Raw genomic sequence first — 18,479 nt, forward strand, 5'->3', positions numbered from 1 at the left:
ATAAAATAAGGCTGAAATAAGGCTCATAGGTGGTGGCAGATTTAGGTAATGCAGCAAGAGCATCTGGTAAGAGGCTTCTTCAGCTCTGCTGACCAATAACTGATATCCATTCAACCATCCAGCCATTTTCTGCTTAATCCAACTCAGGGTCGCGGGGCGGCTGGAGAGCCCATCAACATAATTGAATCAATCTAAACATCTGTTTTCATAGACAGAGGTTTCATGTTTTCTGAGAATTGTTTTTTTTTTTTTTTTGTCTTACCAGACCAATAACAACAATTGAGAAAAAAAATCTTGGAACTAAATGGAGCATTTCACAACTCAGCTCAGTTTATAAAACATAAAATAAAACCCATCAGAGATCCTGCTATATTTGGTCCAGTAAAAGTGCTAGTTCTGTCACTAAATCCGGTTTCAATGCTGTGATAAACAAAATCAATGTCATATTATCAATCCTTTAATATAACAGACTGAAAACTCCCCTATAACCTTGTAGAGAGCATTGAACTAATATTTCTTAAGAATATTTGTACACCGAGTTTGGAATAAAAAAAAAATACATGTATCAAAATGCAAAACAATAAATAAAGCACTCATTAGCCTTGCTTAACGTGTTAACATCACATGCTTCACTGTAGCTCAGTGCGGGTGTGAGTGCAGGAAGGAGCTGTTTGAACCCTTGAAAAAAACTCACACAGACATCAGATGACATGAGGGAAGCAATAAAGCCAGAAATGACCAAACAAAACGATAGCTGCGCTGCTGATTCAAACTACTTATACCATGTATAATGTAACCAACAACAAACACGCACAAAGCGCAATGGATAAGTCTGAGGTTAGCAAAATGATCAAGGCCAGGCTAGTATTCTTAAAGTTGCTTAAAGAGTTCTGTCCCTACCTTCTTCTCTGAGGGATCGCAGCTCTATCCTCATCTTCTGCAGAGCTTCTTCCAGCTCGGCGCATCTTGAACGCTCCTTTTCCAAAGCCAGCTTCATGTCGCTGTACTGCATGGGAACAGTAGGCTGGGCCTGTGGAGCCAGTGCCCCATTAGTTGTGGTGCCTACATCTTCCCGCCTCCGCCCAAATATACCCTGTACAGAGGGGAAACGGTTAATAAACGTTCTTTTCTTTTAAAGATGTACGTTTGACTCAGCACCTTGAAGCTGGTTACAAATTAAATACGGTTTGTACAGAGTCATTGTTAAATATTTTCCCAGACCTTCTTCTTTTTAGTGGGTTGATCCATTTTGGCCTGAAGGAAGTCAATAAGTTTGGTCTGCTGGGAGATGGTGCCTTCCATCTTCACCTTCTCGTGGGAGTATACAGCCTGTAGGAAGGGAAATCAGATGCTCAGAGAAGGAAATGCCTTTGAACTTCACTTTAAAAAGAATAACCCTTGGGAACACATAAATCAGGATTTATCACCATAGTCTCGTAAAGAAAACCTGTTACTTGCCAGTATCAGTCACACCATTTTAACATATGAACAGAGAGAGTGCCCTCCTCGTGGAGGCTTCTGTATTTAGTCTTACTACAAAGGTGTTGTTCTGAGCACCTGTATATTCTCCAGCTGGTACTCCAGATCTGTCCTCTCAGTTTTAAGCATGTCAGTTTGGTCCAGGGCATCCTGAAGGCCTTGGGTCAAACGGAAAATGTGGCTCTTCTGCAGGTCCATCTGCTGCTGGAGCTTCCCTTGCTGTCGGGACCAGCAAACAAATATTTAAAAAGGGAAATCCGATATCCAGGTGGCCACCTTTCAAATGTGCAGCACTGGTTGATTGCACTTTCTACCTCTTCCATCAGCCTCTGCTTCAGTTCTCTCTCCGTCTCCAGTTTCTGTTGTAAGCTGCGGGCGTTCATCTCCAGCATGGCATGCTTCTTCTCCAGATCATTGAGCTGTCACAACAGATGTGCGAGAGTCAATTTGCCCCACCGGCCAGCCACAAACACATTTCAAGTAAACAAAAGGTACAGACGAGATGATGAGAGAGCTAAACTTACTTAAGCGAACGCAGGCAAATAGACGAGTCATAACAAATTCAGCAAACATCTTCATAAATTTTAAAACACAAAATGACGCAAACTGTTGCAACACTTGCTAAGAGATGACGGCACTTCAAAATCTCAAGAAAAGAAAAGTGTTGCAGCAGTTTTTACTACGACGATACTATGAAAACATTTACATGTGACGATTCATTCCTCGCTTTCCTGTGTTGTATTTTCAACACGCGAGTAGCAAAATGGGAGGTTTTAAACATTTCTTTGTGTTTCTACATTCACGCAGTTTCTTAAGCTGAAGAGTGATGAGCTCATCCAACCATGACATAAAACACATCAGGTGAGACGCTAATTGTAAAGAACTCAAGAAAGAGAATTCTTAAATCAAAGGTAACGGACTCACTGTATCAGAAAGACTTTCAGCCTTCAGTCTTTGCTCCTTCAAAGCTTGCTGTAAGGCTAGTATCTCAGCCTTATGTTCTTTGACTGCCAGTTCCACTGCCTGGCGAGACTCGCTGCTGCGCTGCTCTGCACGCAGCCTTTGAAAAGCACAATATCAACTTTCATAATGATGTACAACAAGTTTTTATAAACTTAGAAATCTAAATACTTGGGTGGCACCTGTTCTGCTTTTCATTGTCTAGCAGTCTCTGCAGGTCCCTGGTGCGTCTCTCGGCTTGGTTTTTTTCATCCTCCAGAGCTCCCCTCCACGCCTCCCACTGCCTTTCCTTTTCCAGCAGCTCGTCGTTTAGAGACTCCAGCTCCACCACCTGCTCCTCCAACATGCTACATGTTGTCTTCAGTGTCTCAATGTTCTGAGAGCATAAATGAAAGGACAGACTGAAGAGAACAGCTTTTTCTGTACCACGTGGCTGTTGTCCCTGCATTTTCACTGACGGCACACAGTCTAAGAGCTATGAGACTAAAATGTCACACCATAAATTATGTGGCTTTGAATTCAGTATTTACTTTAAATGTCACCGTTTGCGTGGGAAATTATCCCGAACAACATCCGAGCAGTTAAACAAAATACACATCTTTGTTCTTTATTCACTGACCTGAGGTAAGCAGCTAATGTACTTTAATAGCATGTATGTTACCTGTTTCTGGTTGTTGAGGTGCATTTCGCGGTCAGCCACCTCCCTCCTGAGACGGTCCACTTCCTGGCTGAGCTGCAGCTGATCCTCCCTCTCATCCGATGCCTCGTCGAGCTGTTTCGACAAGTAGAAGTTTTGGCGGTTCAACTCAGCGTTCTCCTGACTCAACTGCGTGAGCTGCTCCTCCAGGTCAGTGATCACCTGAGGCAAAACAAACGAGCAGAGGTGTTAGCCTTGCATGTGGAAGCGGAAGGTGGCGAGTAGGGGTTGTGGTGCCGGTAAATAACAGTTCTATTTGTTTAAGTCATAGTACATCTGTGCTGCGGACAGTTCAGAGCTCATATGTGCACAATGATGGTAGATTTAGTTCCTGTCTAAAAAGCATCGATTGGATCTTTGTCTTGTAGGAGCTGAGAACCTGCAGTGAAGCAGTCATTTAAGGATTCTTAGATGTTAGCTCCAACTTGAGATCTTTTGTTGAACATATTAAACGAAAGTCTATATTGTTATTAGCCTTATGAAATGGAAAATGTTTTTCAGAGACACCAGGTTTAAGAATTAGCAGCATTAAGATAAATAGTTTGCTACCTGTAAAAGCTCACTGGTCACATCAAAATTATTCTTCTGTTTGAAAAAAGCTGTAATGACGCCATTCACCAAGTAACGCCGTATTCTGTGTTTTGTTGCCTAAAGGTTTGATTCGGTGGATTGCGCGGTGATGAATAAGCATACTGCATAATCTCTTACAAAACTTTTTGACGGTTATTACCCCGGTTGCTGCAAGCAAAGACAAAAGCCCGCGGAAGCACTTACTGAGCAACTGTCTCGCAAAGCATCAAACTTGCGCTGAATGTCGTCTCTGTGGTTCTGTGGGAAACAAAGAGAGCAAATTAATTTAACCAAGTGCCTGAATACCCCATATAATGATGCATGATGGTGCATTGCTACAGCTTTAGTTGCGATGGACGGCATTCAAAATCTGCACACGTAACGCAGACGTAGAACTAAAGACACCGACTGCATGTCCACCTTCATCTCTAGGAATGATGATGATGATGCATGTGTTTGCACAAGCTCATCTTACCCTCAGCGCGGTGATTTCCTCCTCAGCTTCAGCAGTGGTCTCTTCGAGCTCAGTCTTAGCTTGCTGCAGCTGACTCTCCAGGGCGAGCCGCGCAGCCTGCAGGCTGCTGATCTGGGACTCTCGCTCCTGCAGGGATAAGGTCAACTCCGATACCTGCCTCTTGATCTCTAGTTTCTCTTCTTCATGTTCTAGGCCCATCTACGGAAAAGACAAAGTTAGATTGAATGCCATCTTTACATTATAGTATCTGTACATCGTCGCAGTACCTGTAATGTATACCATTTCCATATCATTTTCAGCATTAACTAAGTTTGTTTCGTGTATCAGATTGCATGCAAATTTGGGAAGCAGTGCAATAGTAATGGCACATAACAAGGCAGCCCATTTTAATTAATCTAAGTTAATGTGAGTCAAATGGCTATTAAAAAAAACTGAGGAAAGTAGATTATTTAGAGGATACAAGTCTCAGCAGATTTACAAATGCAGAACACAACTAATTAAAAAAAAATAAGGGCCATTTAAGCTTTTCTATAACAGTGATGGAATAGTTGATCATAACTGACGGAACTGTACAGATTTGTGTGTGTGAGCAAGTGTGTTTGTGAGGGCACAGAGAGGCCAGTGATTAGTGCCAATCTCATGTCTTAGTGGGTAAGAGTGTGGTGAAGAAGAAGAGATATGACAACTGACTGTAAACCGGCAACTTCTACAGACAACATTCTGTGGAGAAAGTGGACACTGTAGTTCTCTTTTTGTTAAATCTTTTTTTTATAGTTCTGGCTTGGCAGTGGACACACAAAGAGATAAAAGATGTGGAATACATTTCTCAGCATGGTGGACAAATATTATGTAAATTTACAGGACTGAATTTCACGCTTTATCAAACATGTACAAGAAAAACTGTTTATCATCCAAGTGAGACATTTTCTGGCAATTTTCTCTGTACCTAATTATATATTGCTCTAAAAGGGGAGCTGGGCATTCTGACTGATCAACAGCCTTAATCCCTTATGTGGATGGTAATGGTGTAAGGCTACAATCTGTACTGGTTAAAGTGAATTACTTAATCCTGAGCTCCTGTTGCCTTACCTCCCGCAGCCTGCTCTCCAGCTCAAGCAGACGGGTTCTCTTAGTTTGCTCCTGCTGACTCATCTTCTCAAGGTGCTCCTCTAGTTTGGCATTTTGGGCCTCGAGCTTGCCTGCCTGAGACTCCAAATAAAACTTTTGCTGCCTAAGTTCTGAGATCATCTCCTCTTGGGCTTTCCTGACAAAAGAAATACACAGATTGTTACTTGAGTCCCAAAGCACATATACATACATCTATATATAGATATAAAACAGCAAGATGAAATAAAAGAAAGAAAGAGCAGCTGGAGACAAATTGTGCGTGGGGGCTCTCAAGAAAGCATAGTGTGGGCAGAGGGTTTAGTTAACTCACATATTCTTTTGGGTGTAGATGCTGCTGTTAGCGGCCAGCTTGTTAGCCTCCGACAGCTCAGCGATGCGCTGCTCCAGGTTCTTCATCTTAGAATCCATAGCATTAATGGTCTGTAGGAAGAAAGGGCACAATAACATGAACAAAAATTAGCTTCCTTAAAATCAAATCCAAAGAAAATGATTGAATGCGCACATTTCTGCAGCACAGTTTGCATGTGCGACAGAATGTTTTACTTTACCGAAATCCTATTAGCATCCATTAAGGTGTCTACTGTCAAAGTCAGATGAGTCCCTCTAAAAGCTTCTTAACTGCTTCAGTTCTACCATGTTAACCAGATTAGAACCTAAGCCCAGGCTTTATTGACCAACATGGAGCACGGTGCATTTTATTCTCTCTCCTGTCATTTCACATTTGAACTACCATGTGAAATGAAGTTGTTAAAAAGCAAATTAAATATCTTAAGCTTTGTGTCAACCTTAGCAATCAAAAGCAAAGGCCTGAGTGGATATTACTTTTAAACAGTTGGTCATGTTGTCTTACTGCTTTCTGTTCGCTGATGAGTTTACAGTTCTCCCTCGATTCCTCCTCATGCTGTGCCCTTCTTGCCTCGAGGCTCTCCTTGTCAGCCAGGTCTACCTTCATCTGGGCCTCCAGAACCTTGGTCAGTGAGAGCCAGCGAAAAATCAGCCACGTCAGTTTTAATTTGACGGATATGTGAAGGGTGCAGACAGTAATCTGACACATGATAAAGCAGTCCTTCGTGACATGATTGTAAATGTACAACCTGGTGTGGAAACTTTAATTAGCGAGGTGTCAATTCTCATTGTAGAACAAGGGATAACTGTATAACAACACTGATTTAAAATGTCACAACTGACAATGAGTGACTACATGACCCACCTTAATCTTATCTTCATAAAGCCTCTCCTTTTGGACAAGTTGAGTTTCCATCCTCTGAGCTGTTGACTGGGCATCCCTCAGGTTCTCCTCCAGTTCCTGCAGAAATTGCAAATATTATTGGATACATTTGACCATGCACAGAAAATAACAGAACTCCTCTCACAACTCTACTCTGACAACAGATACACAACGAACAAAAGAAATGAAGAAACTTGCATTGAAAAGCTGGAAATCCACAAGATGACTATAGCGGTGCCTGCTCATGTTGACAAAAGTAAAATTGCGCATGTATGTGTCAAAATCTATTATGCTCCTCTTTCCAAGAAGATGTGTGCATATGTGTGTTCTCAGATAGTTGGGAGGGTGAACTGGGGTAGAGTTGGATGAGTGGGAGGACTGGACAGTGGGGTGAAGCTAGGGGGTGGAGTAGTGCAGAGTATTAGCAAGCCTTATCTGTAGCTCTCTCACCAGGATCTTTTCAGCCATCTGCTGGATCTGCTGGGATTTGGTCTGAATGTCATCTTTCAGCTTATTCTCCCGCCGCTCAACCATCTCCAGTCTCTTTACCTGGTTCTCCAGGGTCTTCCTGCCCTCCTGCTTACGCAACAAAAGACATAACATAAGGCTAACTGCACGGAAAAAGCGCAAGTGCGACTTATGTTGGGGTGGCCCGTCCAGCACAAAAGGCGTTCAATGTACAAATGGAACAAAGTTGTTGTATAATGTTTAACTTCGCAGATTTAGTCTGGTACCTCCGTCTCTCTGAGGCGTCGCTTCAGAGTATCACTAGAGTCGGTTTTGCCCCGCAGGCGCTCCAGATCTCTTTCCAGTCGTTCTTTGGCTTGCCGAACATTCTGCAGCAACTCAGTGGCTTCTGTGCTCGCTTTCACTGCCTGTGAGGAATCAGAAGGTCAAAGGCTGTTAATGGATTCCCAGAAAAACATCAGAACAACTTGATATGATCGGGCTCCTCCTAACAGTGGAGACAGAAGTAAACGAATGTGAAGAAACACAGCAGACCGTACGGCTGATAAGACTCTTGATGCATACATAATACCTGCTTTCTATAAACACCACAAATAATTACACTGACATAATTTGACCATTTCAAATTAAACAAGGAAAACTTTGAAAACAAAAATAACACGATGAGAGTCACAAATGTATCTACCTTAGACAGTTTGTCCTGGAGCTCTTGGATTTTCACCTGTTGTTCAGCGTTGGTCTTAAAAAACAAAAAAAACAAACACAATGAGCTCTCTCATCAAACTTGATAGTAACTTTAGCTCAGCAGAGCTATCCGACAACAGAGAAACAGTCTGATCCCCCGTTTACCTTCTCCAGTTTGGAGAGAAGCTCCTCCACTTCGGCTTTTCCCTGCTCTTTGGCCTAAAAAAAACAAACAAAAAACATAACATTTAAGGAGTTTAATCAATTTTCTGCCCCTGAAATCACAGCCTTAAGTCAGTCAAAAGAGTCTTAAAATGATAGAGTTCTAATAAATAAAAACCTGTAGAATATTTACTGAAAAAAAGTGTGCTTTGGGATGTCTTTGCTGTGATTTGATGAATGCATCCCGTTCGCGTCATTAATCATTATCTAACAAAAGTGTAAGCGCAGCAGACGAGATGATGCTTTTTCATCATCTGTTGCTCCTCCTGAAAGACACTCAAACGGCTTCAGATTAATGAAGGAAATGTGAAAACGACACAAGTGGTGGGTCTGTGGGTATACCCCGAGGTCTGCTTTTAGTCAGGTGTGCCCAGATCACCTGTGACCACTTCAGTTTAACTGAGATCTACACAACTATCAAACAAAAAAAAAAAAACTCTTCAGACAAAATAGGCAGCTTAATATCCTGTGAATGCATTTCCGACACGAGCAGCTAATACGTAAAAGAATCAGTCTACTCTGTGAGTTGACACTTAGAATTTAAGAGAGATTACGCTTCTAGATTTTAGAGAGCTCAGCCTTTATGAGGTAATACTTGTCGTAGTGCAGAATAATGAGCAGCTGAGTCACTTCCTTGAAATGTCATTTAGGCTTAATGATCAGTTCATACGCTATTTTTTGATAGTTTTAAATAGGCAGATACAAAAAGTACAGAAGACGCGAAGGTGATTCTGAGAAACAAACCGATTCACCAAGATTAGAAACGCTTGAGAAGAGCACAAACATTACTCAACAAGATAAAAGGGGAACCTGGTACTTGTTATAGGTTGCCATCACATTAACTTTTAATGTAGCTGTGATTATACCTTCTGAATTCTCTGCTGGTATTCCACAGCTTTCCGTTTGAGTTCCTCGCTCATCTGTCTGGAGTCTCTAAGCTCAGCTTCATAGAGGTCGCTGCGGCGCCTCGCAGCCGATAGGTCCTCCTCCAGCTGCCTGATGGTCACCTGCATCTCCTCTAGCTGCGCGTGGTACTCCTGAGGCCATAAACAGCACATCAATACAAAAAACCCCACAGTAACAGCTTATATCATACATCAACACCTTGGAACTACTGGTAAAGGATGTTGGGTTAAAAGAGAACATTTTAGTTGTCTAAATTCTGTTTTTCCTCTAAAAACATGATGTGTCAATCTCAAATAATGTAACTACCATTATGCTCAGCTTACATAGATTATAGTTAAATTGTACACATTTATATTTGAAGCAAACTGCCTCATAACACTCCTGTGATCTGACTTTGAAACCTCAGGGGGGGGGGGTTCTGTACAAACTGGAGACAAATCACTGTCGTCGTCAGGTAAAGAAAACATTTCTAATCTTTATAGTAAATCAGCTTAAATATAAAACTGTTGTCAGAGATGAGGTGAAACCAAAGTAAATGGTAAAGCTCTTCAAACCACGATGATTGTTAAATGTTTATTTTGCCATGGTCTTCGTTAGGAACTGAGATATTAGTGCAGACAGGAATTGCAGCCAGTGCGACACAGACAAAGACGTACTTCCCAGATCTGCTGACACCGTTTCATTGTGCAGTGATCTATAGAAACTGCAGTGCTCTTTGGCAATGATCATTTATCAGCAAACATGCCTAAATCAAAGATTACAGCCCGAGCATTGCAACTTTGAAGTTGTTGCCAGCTTTGCAATACAGGGCCCCGAAGTGAAAAAAACAAGTCATGCTTTAGACTGTCCGAATATTTGCACAACATCTTACACTGAAGTTGGCATCTTTAAACAAGTCATTTCATGAGAACCCAGATTCTCATCCAATCACAACATCGAGGCAAAACAGTTAGTTCAGACCCATCTGCAATGGCCGACATTTCATTCAAGTCCATATTTCCTAGTTCAAGTATAATTAGTCATTTGAACCGCCAAAGTCTGGAAATTACTGCGTGTCAGCCCCTAGAATGGAGGGTGGATGAATCTCTTAAGTAATGATCTCTCCTTTTTGTACCTTGCAGGGATGCCATCTGTAGGGATGACCTTTATAAATGCACAGGACTCAGAGGGGAAGCCCTGTCTGTGTAATAGATACACACTGTGAGAGAATATGTTCTCACCGCTTCTATGGTTACGCCACTATCAGCGATCATAACTTTGGAAAAGGGAATATCCCCAAATAAGACAGCAGCTTCATGGACTTTGAAGGCTTTCATTTTCTCTTTCAGCAAGTATTTTAGCTACCTAAAATGTTATTATGATGAGCAAGCGGAGAGGGAATATTTCTGGCGAAAATGGACATACTTGCTCCTTAATTTCTTGCAGTTTGTTGCCCTGTTCTCTTATGTCGTGCAGTAGCTGCATGGCCTTATCATCCTCTCTGGACACCTCGACACGCGCCTCCTCCAGGCTTCGCTTCAGGCTCTGAAAACACGCATGCGAACAGACCCAAGGCCAACTTGACACTTGACATTGAGAAGAGTGACACAGACGTGCACTAATATCTGAAGTAACATCAACCTGTGTAGTAGTTTTATTACGGTCAAACATTTCAGTGTTCTAGTAGTATGACTCACACTGCACTCAGTAATGTAGGTGGCGAGGTCCTGCTCCAGGATGCTTCGCTGAGTCTCCGAGGCCTTCAGTTCTACATCCTTCTGGTGGAGCACTGACTCCAGGTCAGTCATTTTACGCTGGAACCTGGAGATTTCCTGCTCCATCTTAATGCGTCAAACAAAACAAGTCTTACTCGATGATTTCAAGTGGCGGATAACAATTCACAGCAGATTATAGAAATCAGTTGTTAGCAAATGTCTGTGTAAATATCTAAAACCAGCAGTCAAATCCTCGCATGCCAAGGCATTCTTGGCTGATGAATGCGATACTGATCCAGATTATAACTTATCTCTCTGACCCATCGCCCAACCAAAAATGTCTCAAATCCCTAAAGCTGTAATGTTGAATAAACAGCAAGATTATCTTGGCTTATTACAGCATCGCAGTAAAGAACAGAAGCTTCCTTGATCTGTTAAGACAGCCTTCCAGACTCAACACAACAAGCCTGGTAATAAAACATGGACTGACTTTGCTCAAAATCCAAAATACATCAATTACATTTTTCAGTTTCCAATCAGCAAGTACTCAAAACCGTATCTCCAACAGTAAGCTTTTGTTATTGATTTGCTTTAAAAGGAAAAAAAAAAAAAAAAGAGACAAATGGAGGGTTGCCAAAACTGAATGCAGACAGTCAATAAAACACAAAAATTTACTTGAGTTTCTTTTTTTAATAGAAGTTCCCACGGACAAAAACGTGAGATAAAGCTTTGGTGGCGAAGGTCTGCGATGAAATATAAAACAGAAATGAAAATAGAATTGGACTCCGCACCCTCACCTTATGACATTTGTCTTGAGTTTCTTGTAATTCTTTGCTTTTAAGATGTAGCTTCTTTTCCATGGAGTTGGTCTTCGCAGGAGAGTTGAGGCCTGCAGACGCTGACCTGGCCAACGACATGAGAGGAGGTTCTTCAGTGTATTTAAGCAAAACACAAATCCATTAAACTCTAATGACCCGTGTCACTGTGGCAAATACATGATCCGGCTGCTGAAATGTGCATTGTACCGGCCAACTAAGACATTTACTACATTTTATTTAAGAAAAGGTTTCTATACTAATGTCAAAAGCACATTTAAAAAAAATAAATTAATTAAATAAATCAATGAGATGAAGGAGTTCATCTTCTTTCCTTAAAAAAAAAAAAAAAAAAATCATATATAGTATAGTTGACCAAATAATCAAAGTGCATGCCAGGTAAAACACAGCCTCCATATCTGGACTCTGGCTGGGAACCCGTTTGTCTCATTATCAGTGACTGTCCAATATGGGCAAATCCAAATCCCTTTACATTAACTTTATGTAATGACATATTGTGATACTGAAATGTTACAATATCCTAATTCATTACATCTGACCAGACTCAAGATAACTGGCAGTGCAATACCACGACATGCGGACACATCAAATAACAGCAAACCTTAATATTAATACAGCCGTCGTAATTGGGAACGTTTTTTGAGGAGATCAAGGCGAGTATTTCCTTTTCATCATAGTTTATTCAAAATTAGAGTGAAAAACAGCCTTGTGGGCCTGGGAATATTTGTTGTATCCCTTACAAAATAATGCAACAGGAGGGTTTGAGCGGTGCTGTTGTCTGGGGTTGTTGCACACTGAGCTCTGCAGTGAGTCCCAAGCACACATTTTCCCTGTTTATGTAAGGTGTTGTCCTCTTTCAACGCCATTCTACTGGAATTATTTAGTGCATCACGTCGATTTTTCAGCCTTTTTTTTTGTTGTTGACCAGAGAGATGGTGACTCTGAATAGATGTTTTCTAATTAAAATGAATGGGGCTGTATGAATGAGTTCTCACATACCGCGAGGGAATCTTTAATAAAGTTGACTCAGACTGAGTCATGAAGTTAAAAATAATCACAAAAACAAGCCCTGTTCTCTCTGCTTCTCTGCCTGGACAAACATCCCCCCTGAAACACATCGAGACATGGTGCACGCACCTTATGATACATAAAGAAATGACCCCACACGCATTTAGATTTTTCCAACAAAAACAGAGACGCTCCAGTCATTTTACAATCAGTTCAGGCTTTCCTGTGGGTTAAATAGGGAAGTGTTCCCTGTGTTGCTACTTAAACATGTAATATTAATAAGACAGCTAAATTCAGACAGTTTTCCAGGTGAGTTTACTCCACTGTACAGGTAACATTGCAATCCAACTCCTCTATCTGGAGTTTACAGGTCACGACTAAATATGACTAAAGAGGAAACGCGAGTCCACTCTTTGTATAGTTGAGGAATATGGAGGATGTCGTGTCTTTGAAGTGCAGCCGAAAAATAAGAGCTCAGTGCAGACCGCATCAAAGAAAGATGGAGACACAAAGAAAACGTGCCGGTTAAAAGCTTAACAGGTACGAGCACAGAAAAACGGCTACGATGCAACAGTGCACAACAGCAACGCAAATATAAGCGATGGAGACAGTAAAGTTATTTTCCACAAAAGGTTTTGGGTTTTTTTCCCCTGACCAGCAGAAAATGACCAGTGATTCATTTGTTTCATTTCAACCTCGTGCTAGAAACATTACAATAAAGAAAAATTAGGTATCCATTCATCTGAAATGTACGCAATCAAACAAAATCAAGTAGAAAAACAACATTAACCCAGCAGTGCTAAATGGAATCCGAAGGCGAGTAAAACGGGAAACAGGGCTTATACAAGGCACAGATACTTTTTTTTAAGCTCAACTAAAAGCCAGTTGTAGAAATAACTATTTGCACAAATATACATTCTTAACATCAATGAGATTTCCCTCCCCCAAAAATTACCATTGTATAAATTATATGCATACGTATTCCAAAAGAATGAGTCCCTTTGTAGTGGGAGATTCATTTACTCAAGTGGAGGTTTTGGCCTGATAGTGGCTCGACGAGGGAGGTCAGGGGCTCTGTGAAAACAACAGAAATCAAAGCTTGTGAGCGCCCTCAGCAGATTCCTCCAAAATTTGGCCATTAGCTGCCAAGATGGCTCACCAAACAAGATCCTAAACCACATAATAGCATCAGATAAGGTTTAAATGGTCACCTAAATCAGCAGAGCTCATCCTCTTGGTACTATGACTACCATTTCAGACACACTATCACCCATCTGGCATCATTCAAGGCACTCTGCTCGAGAACAGGATACTCGGACAACTCTCCATCAGAGTGTTAGATGATTGACCAGACAGACTGTCCAAGTGACATTCTTGTCACTCCCAATCATCAGTGGGCAAAAAACAGATATCTCATTAGTTGTAAGAACTATTTCACATTGAATGTCCTTTATGAATTCAAAATTCCCTCAAAACCGACACTTTCCTGCTAAAACTGATTAGTTTACATAAAAGAAAAAAATCGCAAAGAGGATTTTTCTGACACTAAACCACAGATGGCGTCTTATAAATTTGAGTCAAGCTGCTAAAGGGATTTCGCTGTTGAGTTTTGCTAATGAGGAGTCAAACAAACAAGTTCAAAAAGAGTAAAAAAAAAAAGAAAAATCATTATAGTAGCTGGAACTCCCAAAACACATGATTAGCATTTCATTATTCCTGGCTCTGAGCACATTTCTCTTTCCTTTTCGGCATTGTAATGAAGAATGTGAACATGCATATGCATGCACCCACACAAAATTGTGATACATTCAATGAGCGCTGAGCTCCTCTTAGTCAAATGCAGCAAAGAAAATGACTGGCTTCAGTTGAAAACCATGAACAGATGACTGATGGTGTAACAGCAAGGGACAGAGACATTAGAAAAGGGAGAAAATAAGAGGAGGAGATGAGACGGGTAAAGATGGGGGTGGGGACAGAGGGAAAAAAAAAAATCACGGTAGTAACCATAGAAATAGAGTCTCTCCCCCAATCTGAGCCCTCATCCCTTTTCCCTGTCTAATCTGCAAACGTTTTTTTCTTCCCTTTCTGTTGCTGCTGCTGTCATGATCCGCAGTCTCCAGCACCGTTAACCTGCCAGAGCGCTGGCATGGGGCTACAGAAAGGAAACCCATCCCCTTACTTTATTATCAAAGGTTAAGAAGCCAAACACCATTAGGGTAAATTACACTCCCGAAACCCATGCCGTAAAAGTCAGGAGCCCATTATTTTTCCACAGTAAAAGAGAAACCACAACAACAGCAGCAAGGGTGGGAGTGTGCCTATGTGTGGGGTTCCACTTCTCAGCAATCCTCATTGACACACTCAGCCGCATACCAATCAGTGTTGATGGCAAGATAACGTGGGCTAACATCCTCTGGTTCATTCATTGGACCTACCTATGTATCATATCTATTATGTATGACCTCAAGCACAAAAACAATAAGACTGAAGAAGACAATATCACAGAAGAGGGGGATCCCTCCTCTCCCTCATTCCTTGTCTGACACAGCATATGGCCACAACAGTTTTTGTCTAAACTGGCAAAACACCAACAGAGAAAATAACCAACTGACCAGGCCACCATGCTAGGTCACCTGAAAGGAAGCTACCTGGAAAATCTTGTAGTTGTAATGAGGAAACTAATGGCAGAACAGCAGCCAGTGCTAGCATGGGGTCTTTAACCAACAAAGGTGTTACAGAGGTGTATGCCAGAGGTTCCTGTGCTGATGCAAAACAGCAGATCGGACTTTGTTTAAAAAAAGAAAGGCCAGCAAAATCAGTAAACAGGTAGCACTTACTCAGTTTTGGCCAATAGTGTCAACGCTCTGCTGAAGAACCAGCCTAGAAAGGGCAGATCCTGGCCCTGGAAGCCCGCTGGCAGAGCTCCTCGCTGGGTTGCTGAGGCTGGCCAGGGGGCAGCCTGCTCCGGCTCCTCAAAATTCGAGGTGTCATCTTCAGCGTGCAATGCAGGAACGAAAGGCGGGAGAACTGCAGGGGTAACGGATGAGAGGAGGGAATAAGAGAGGACAAGGGAAAAAGGAAGCAGCGACAAACAGGGTAATGAAAGAAAAAAAAGATGTAAAAAAAATAAAAACACAACAAGGAGAAAAGGAAGAGAAAGGAAGGGAGGAGGAGCAGAGCGGTGGGAGCCTAGAGTGCGGTAAGTCGCGCGTTGATGCACATGCTGCCTCTATCCCTCCCTCCTCCTCCGCTCTCCCTCTCACATACACATGCTAACTCACTCTCCCTCACTGCAGCAGAGCAAGCTAATCAGCTGGAGCCACAGCTGAAGCAAAAGCCTCCTTCAGTTTTGATCAGTCAATAATCAAGAGCTGTATCTTCAATGCAGACATTTACACACGCAACACTGTTGATACTGCATTTAAGAGCCAGTAGTCAAAGACAATATGGAAAAAGTGCATAAATTATAAAAAAAATTTTTTTTTAAAAACACCTCCTGAAAAAAAGCTCCTGAAATCTAAACACTGCATCATCACTTAAAGACTGTGTGGTTTAAAAAGATAAAAATAATTTGATAAATATTCAGTGGTGACAGGAATACTGTAATCAGAAAACAGCTTAGAGGAAAAGATGTTTGGTAAACAACCCAGAATAGGAGGGTTTAGTCATCTGAAGAAATTATCATCTGAAGCTAAAGCAGTTCTGCAGAGCAAAGTAAACACTCATCATCCCTGCAGCTACACTTGTGAATTACAAATACAATGGAGGGATGCGCTTGGTAAATGTGACCATGCTCCACTGAAAATCTAATTGGAGTGTTATGGGTGTGTTTTCCAACAACTGGTCAGCTGCCAATGTCAAACGCAGCGGCAACAATGACGCCTAAACACACGTGTTTTTGCTCGCCACAGAGAGCTTGTCTCGTGTTATTCGTGCTGCATCTGTAAAGAAGGAGATGAGTTGCAGATCTTTACTCTGTGTGCCTCACTTCTCATCTATGCCTCTCCTCCCTAGGAAAGAGCTGGCCTGCTGCCAAGGACACACAGAATCTCATTATCTTACTACTGAAAACAACACTGGTTTCACAATCGTTGGTTGTTGTCTGCCTGCACCCACACACACTTATATACGCCTTAGAATACAACATTAACATTTGACATCAAGCTGTTTATCGTTTGTCCAGTGGTATGATTACAGCCGCCCTGTGACGTTTGAAGCCAAATGAACATTTTCTTATTTGCTGAAAGACGAGAGAAGAGAGTGTCAGAAGAAGGGAATCCCCTCACCTTGTCTTAAATTGTTCCAGTCTACACTGGAGAAGAAAGAGTGACAGCGGAGTCCCTGGAAACCCAGTCGCTCTTCTGCTCCGCAAAGCAAGCTCTGCACCAAGTCAACAAACTGCTTGCTGGCACGTGGCTCCGCTGGAAATCTTAAGTAATGCTGTGGGCAAAAATGTGATGAGAAAATACCCCATTCAGGCTAAATATTGAACTGAGTCTACTGAGAGTACACAGGTAATTTCCTGGAACTTCAAGAAAAGGTCAGACACAACCGCTGACCAGTGATGCGCTGTCATGTGGTCTGGTGCCATGTACCTTGAAGTTGAGAATGTTGTGAACTGTCTTGGTGGAAGTGCCATCAGAAAAAGGTGACTTAGCGTAGATCATCTCATAAGCAATGACCCCGAGGGACCACCAGTCACACTCGACCCCATAGGTGCTGTGAGAGCCTCCGTTTATGGCTGCCAGGACCTCAGGGGAGAGAAAATCCTGCGTCCCAACAGGCACCGTGGCAGTGGCGACCTGGAAAACCCATGAAGAAAACACCTCCGAAATGATTTCATTGCCAAGAACACTGAAGTTAATTCGTAGGCTAAACTCTGTAATGCACTTACTGTTTTGTTAGCAGTCAGCCTGGCAGCGGATCCAAAGTCGGCCAGTTTAATGTGACCAGTCCGATCGATGAGAACGTTTTCTGGTTTGACATCTCTGCAAGAAGGTAGTTTAGAAGACATTTGATACTGCCTTTGTTGCTCATGGACTATAATATGTCAGCCGCTCTAAAGATAATGGACCACATTTATAATCGTCAGCGCTGTTTTCGGACGACATACTATCACACCCTGAAGTTGGAACGGAAGCAAATTGAATGGAAACATAAATGTAGAGAAAGCAGCTGTAAATCTCCTTAATTCCTTCTACAAAACACTGACAGACACTGAGAAGTCATATGAAGCAGACGATGTCTTACCTGTGGACGTAACCCAGCTGGTGGACGGCATGAATGGCCTCTACTAGCTCAGCCAAATAAAACTGTGCCATGGACGCATCGAACTGATCCTCGTATCGGTTCAGCAGAGACATCAGGTCACCGCCTGGCAAGTACTCCATTGCCTGAAACATCCACAATATGTACACATTTAGATGTCAGCAGAACAAAACTATGAGCAGCATAATGAATGAATTTGAAAGACTGAATTTGATTGGTCGAGCATCAAACGCTGTGGAAACATTAATAAATGATGATAAACATGCTTATATGTGTAAGATCACGTGTGATGCGTTTGAGCTCGTATCAAAGCTCTGCTCAATTTAAACTTATTGGGTAGTTCTTCTCATTATAGATTCAGTTATGTAACAACCAGACACTACTGCTGATACATCTATGATATTGAAGTCAAAGCACAGCTAAAAATACATCAAGAATAACTGCAGAATCCCCATGCAGCCTGTACATCTGTGATCTCAGGGTAAAGGAAGACATTCGCAGTCAAGGTAACATGGCACAACAAAAATCTCCTTTAAGAAATATTTTTATTCTAAGGCTTTAGAAATACATTTAAAAAAAAAAAACTAAAAAAAAAAAACCACCAACTTATTTGTTGTACACAGTAAGAAAGGCACAATTTGACCCGTGCGTTTGCATCCACACAGCCATAACAGGCGAGATCTTCTGGCGCATGAATGGTCTGCAAGTCTGAATGAACGGGAGCATTCTCTAGTGTTACCTAGCAACAGGAAGACTGGGTGCCTCTCTGACACACGGATAAAGATGGATGCTTTGTATTTTCCTCCATGCTCAGTTAGCGAGCAGGGTGAGAAAGACGGGGGTGGGGGGGGGAATA

General features: G+C 41.9%; 1 protein-coding gene across 1 annotated transcript in view; it reads right to left on the reverse strand.

The window, feature by feature from the left end:
• cita (citron rho-interacting serine/threonine kinase a) overlaps positions 1 to 18,479 on the reverse strand; it is a 35,864-nt gene that overhangs the window by 12,775 nt on the left and 4,610 nt on the right. Inside the window, exons 6-31 of the mRNA XM_072382591.1 lie at positions 17,606 to 17,748; positions 17,250 to 17,343; positions 16,951 to 17,157; positions 16,642 to 16,795; positions 15,193 to 15,382; positions 11,309 to 11,414; positions 10,494 to 10,637; positions 10,222 to 10,341; positions 8,778 to 8,948; positions 7,855 to 7,908; positions 7,691 to 7,744; positions 7,272 to 7,412; positions 6,988 to 7,116; positions 6,520 to 6,615; positions 6,160 to 6,276; positions 5,620 to 5,729; positions 5,271 to 5,445; positions 4,182 to 4,379; positions 3,911 to 3,964; positions 3,101 to 3,298; positions 2,622 to 2,815; positions 2,404 to 2,539; positions 1,794 to 1,898; positions 1,558 to 1,698; positions 1,222 to 1,329; positions 901 to 1,093 (exon numbers count right to left, since the gene is read on the reverse strand). Of these exons, the coding sequence (XP_072238692.1) occupies positions 901 to 1,093; positions 1,222 to 1,329; positions 1,558 to 1,698; positions 1,794 to 1,898; positions 2,404 to 2,539; positions 2,622 to 2,815; positions 3,101 to 3,298; positions 3,911 to 3,964; positions 4,182 to 4,379; positions 5,271 to 5,445; positions 5,620 to 5,729; positions 6,160 to 6,276; positions 6,520 to 6,615; positions 6,988 to 7,116; positions 7,272 to 7,412; positions 7,691 to 7,744; positions 7,855 to 7,908; positions 8,778 to 8,948; positions 10,222 to 10,341; positions 10,494 to 10,637; positions 11,309 to 11,414; positions 15,193 to 15,382; positions 16,642 to 16,795; positions 16,951 to 17,157; positions 17,250 to 17,343; positions 17,606 to 17,748 (3,532 nt within the window). The remainder of the gene's footprint in view (positions 1 to 900; positions 1,094 to 1,221; positions 1,330 to 1,557; positions 1,699 to 1,793; positions 1,899 to 2,403; positions 2,540 to 2,621; positions 2,816 to 3,100; positions 3,299 to 3,910; positions 3,965 to 4,181; positions 4,380 to 5,270; positions 5,446 to 5,619; positions 5,730 to 6,159; positions 6,277 to 6,519; positions 6,616 to 6,987; positions 7,117 to 7,271; positions 7,413 to 7,690; positions 7,745 to 7,854; positions 7,909 to 8,777; positions 8,949 to 10,221; positions 10,342 to 10,493; positions 10,638 to 11,308; positions 11,415 to 15,192; positions 15,383 to 16,641; positions 16,796 to 16,950; positions 17,158 to 17,249; positions 17,344 to 17,605; positions 17,749 to 18,479) is intronic.

This window comes from Leuresthes tenuis, unplaced genomic scaffold (genome assembly GCF_036924035.1).
Source record: "Leuresthes tenuis unplaced genomic scaffold, fLeuTen1.0.hap1 SCAF_3, whole genome shotgun sequence".
Lineage (NCBI taxonomy): Eukaryota > Metazoa > Chordata > Actinopteri > Atheriniformes > Atherinopsidae > Leuresthes > Leuresthes tenuis.